This window comes from Sinocyclocheilus anshuiensis, unplaced genomic scaffold (assembly GCF_001515605.1).
Source record: "Sinocyclocheilus anshuiensis isolate Anshui unplaced genomic scaffold, SAMN03320099.WGS_v1.1 scaffold653, whole genome shotgun sequence".
Lineage (NCBI taxonomy): Eukaryota > Metazoa > Chordata > Actinopteri > Cypriniformes > Cyprinidae > Sinocyclocheilus > Sinocyclocheilus anshuiensis.
In genome coordinates this window covers 1-2,750 of record NW_015540902.1, presented here as the reverse complement: position 1 = coordinate 2,750, position 2,750 = coordinate 1, and the positions used below count along the sequence as shown (strand labels likewise).

The 2,750-nt window shown below is 39.7% G+C and overlaps 1 protein-coding gene across 2 annotated transcripts in view; it reads right to left on the bottom strand.

Moving 5' to 3' along the window:
* LOC107689045 (uncharacterized) overlaps positions 1-2,689 on the bottom strand; it is a 4,779-nt gene extending 2,090 nt beyond the window's left edge. The window contains exons 1-3 of one of the 2 annotated variants that reach the window (XM_016486917.1): positions 2,225-2,689; positions 2,058-2,127; positions 1,632-1,958 (exon numbers count right to left, since the gene is read on the bottom strand). In XM_016486917.1, the coding sequence (XP_016342403.1) occupies positions 1,632-1,958; positions 2,058-2,127; positions 2,225-2,236 (409 nt within the window). In that variant the 5' untranslated portion in view covers positions 2,237-2,689. The remainder of the gene's footprint in view (positions 1-1,631; positions 1,959-2,057; positions 2,128-2,224) is intronic. The other variant, XM_016486916.1, reaches the window with a different exon arrangement.
* Between the last annotated feature and the right edge of the window lie 61 nt (positions 2,690-2,750).

Genomic DNA, 2,750 nt, shown 5'->3' with positions numbered 1-2,750 from the left:
AGCAATGGTTACCTCCAAAGAAACACGTGCAGCCATCATCGCTTTGCATCAAAATGGCCTCACATGCAAGGAAATTGCTACAAAGAATATTGCACATGAAAGAACCATTTACCAGATCATCAAGAACTTCAATGAGAGAGGTTTGACTGCAGTGAAGAAGTATTCAGGACGTCCCAGAGTGTCCAGCAAGCGCCAGGAGACCATCCATGTGTGGAGTTGCTTTTCAACCAAGGGAGTGGGCTCTCTCACAATTCTACCCAAAAACACTGCCAGGAATAAAGAATGGTATCAAAACGTCCTGCAAGAGCGATTTCTTCCAACGATCCATGAGCAATTTGGTCATGATCAGTGCATTTTCCAGCATGATGGAGCACCATGTCACAAAGCAAGAGTGATAAAGAAGTGGCTCGAGATCATTTGAAATTTTGGATCTGTGGCCAGGCAACTCCCCGGATCTCAATCCCATAGAGAACCTGTGGTCAGTCCTCAAAAGGCGAGTGGACAAGCAGAAGCCCACAAATTGTGATCAACTCCGAGAACTAATAAGGCAAGAATGGATTTCCACCAGTCAGGATTTGGCCCAGAAACTGATATCCAGCATGCCAGAGCGAACTGCAGAGGTTATGAAGAACAAGGGTCAACACTGTAAATATTGACTCATTATATATATTTTTGCCAATAAAAGCCTTTAAAACTTATGATATGCTTATCATTGTTTTCAGTATACCATTGAACCGTGGAAAAATAATCTACAAATACTGAAGCAGCAAACTTTGCAAAACACAAAATTTATGTCACTGCCAAAACTTTTGGCAATGACTTGTAGGTATCATCATGTTTTCCCCAGTTGAACAATCATATTACTTAAAGACAACTGTGTTGTATTGCAAGTTTTCTGAAATGTTACATCTAAATATGTAAATGAAGCACTAATTAAATATGCACACATTTGCATAGATTTCAAACCGTAATCTGAAAATTGGATAAAGCCAGATTCAAAATTCTGGTTTCATATTAGCGTTAAAGGTTTTTACAGAGGGGATTTTGTTAAGGTGTTATCACTCCATCAATCAAAAAAATACTGTACACAACCATACACCATGTTTGTAGGAATACAGTAATACACAAATCCGGTTAATGTTACTTGAACAAAACCTCTGTAAAAACCTTCAGAATATAGACAGGACTATAACTGTAAATTTTGAGGTATGAAAGTTCTACTGAAGTGGAGATTTCTGGCTCAGTGCATGTAGCCCAGAATAACTAAAAACTGACCAGTGCATGAAAAAAAAAACATGATTTAGCCTGTCCTGTCTTGCCTTCAAACTGAATTCGAAATAGGCCTACATAAAATACACATAGAATAACTTAAAAAATTAAATAATAATAATACATGACATAATTTAATATACTGAAATACAAATGCCTAAGAGTGTTTAAATTAAGAATTAATGCAATCAAGTCTGCTGAATTAAATGTATTTAATAAAATATAACAATAAAAATTGTTGTGGTGCTGTCAGTGTTGTCATGGCAATATTTCAAATTTCAAAGCAATTAAAAACTCTGATACCATAATTATTCAGCAAAGATTATTAATTTAGCCTTTTTTTGTAGATTCCACTTACATACCAACACATGAGGCCACTTTAACCCTATCAGGAAAAATGTGTCTTTCGTTCGCTCCCCATTCTAGCATGAACCCGTACTCCTCAGGTGTGTCCCACACGCCCCTCAAAACAACGCTGCATTCTGATTCCGTAGAAATCATCGGTCTCATCAGTCCATTCTTCTTCTGCACCTCGGCTGGGCTGAGAGGGAACTCGGGACTGCGTCTGAACCAGACCTGTCGGCCGGAGAGAGCTCTCATTGGAGCAGTAAACGCACAGGGGATCCAGGCACGTCCTCTCTCAGTGCCGATAAGCTTTTCTGTCAGTCGTAATGTGAAGTCATAATCGCCTAAATACAATACTTAGTGTTAAAATGTTTTCTAATCGACACAGTTCGATAGTTAAAACATAAAAAAGAGCAAATGCATGACTTATGTTTTGGTCTCACCTCCTGGCGCTAGGCAGCCATTACATAATCCAGTCATGAACAGGACACAAAGCAGAACAGACGGCAACCTACACAATAGGAATGTTTTGTGCGAAGTGTCAACAAATTTCACACAGACTGAACACTGTCTTAAAAAGTTGAGAAATTACTCAAATAAAGGCTACCCACCATTTCATCATTGTTGTGTAGACCTCGACCTCTTTGAATAGCTCTTTCGTGTGTCGTCTAGCCTACTTGTTTGCTAAGAAATAGTTTTAGAAACCAGTTCCTCATAATAACCAGGCTTGTGAGATCATGTCCTGTGTCGTTACGCATACCTCACTAAACCAATGATTTCGTAAGGGTAAGAAGAAACACCCTAAAAACAATTTAACGCCATTATACATGCAGCAACTATCTATACACAAACTCATCTCTGAAAACGGAAAACTGACCCTTCTAAATCTACAATCTCAGCCTGTCTCTCTAGAACCTCAGGAAAAAACGAGTTATGATTGATCTGGGACTGCGTAGGAGGGTAACGCCTACACATATTCCGTCTGCAGTGCATATGCGTTGCGTTTTTTTTACGCACCCATGTTAACGGATTAGAGCGCGGTTGCAGTCCGTCATTGCGTTCCAGGAGCGGCGCGTCTGCAGCAGTGCAGAGATCGTTTACGCACCGAGTCTATTTTTGCTGTGCTGCACGCGCTG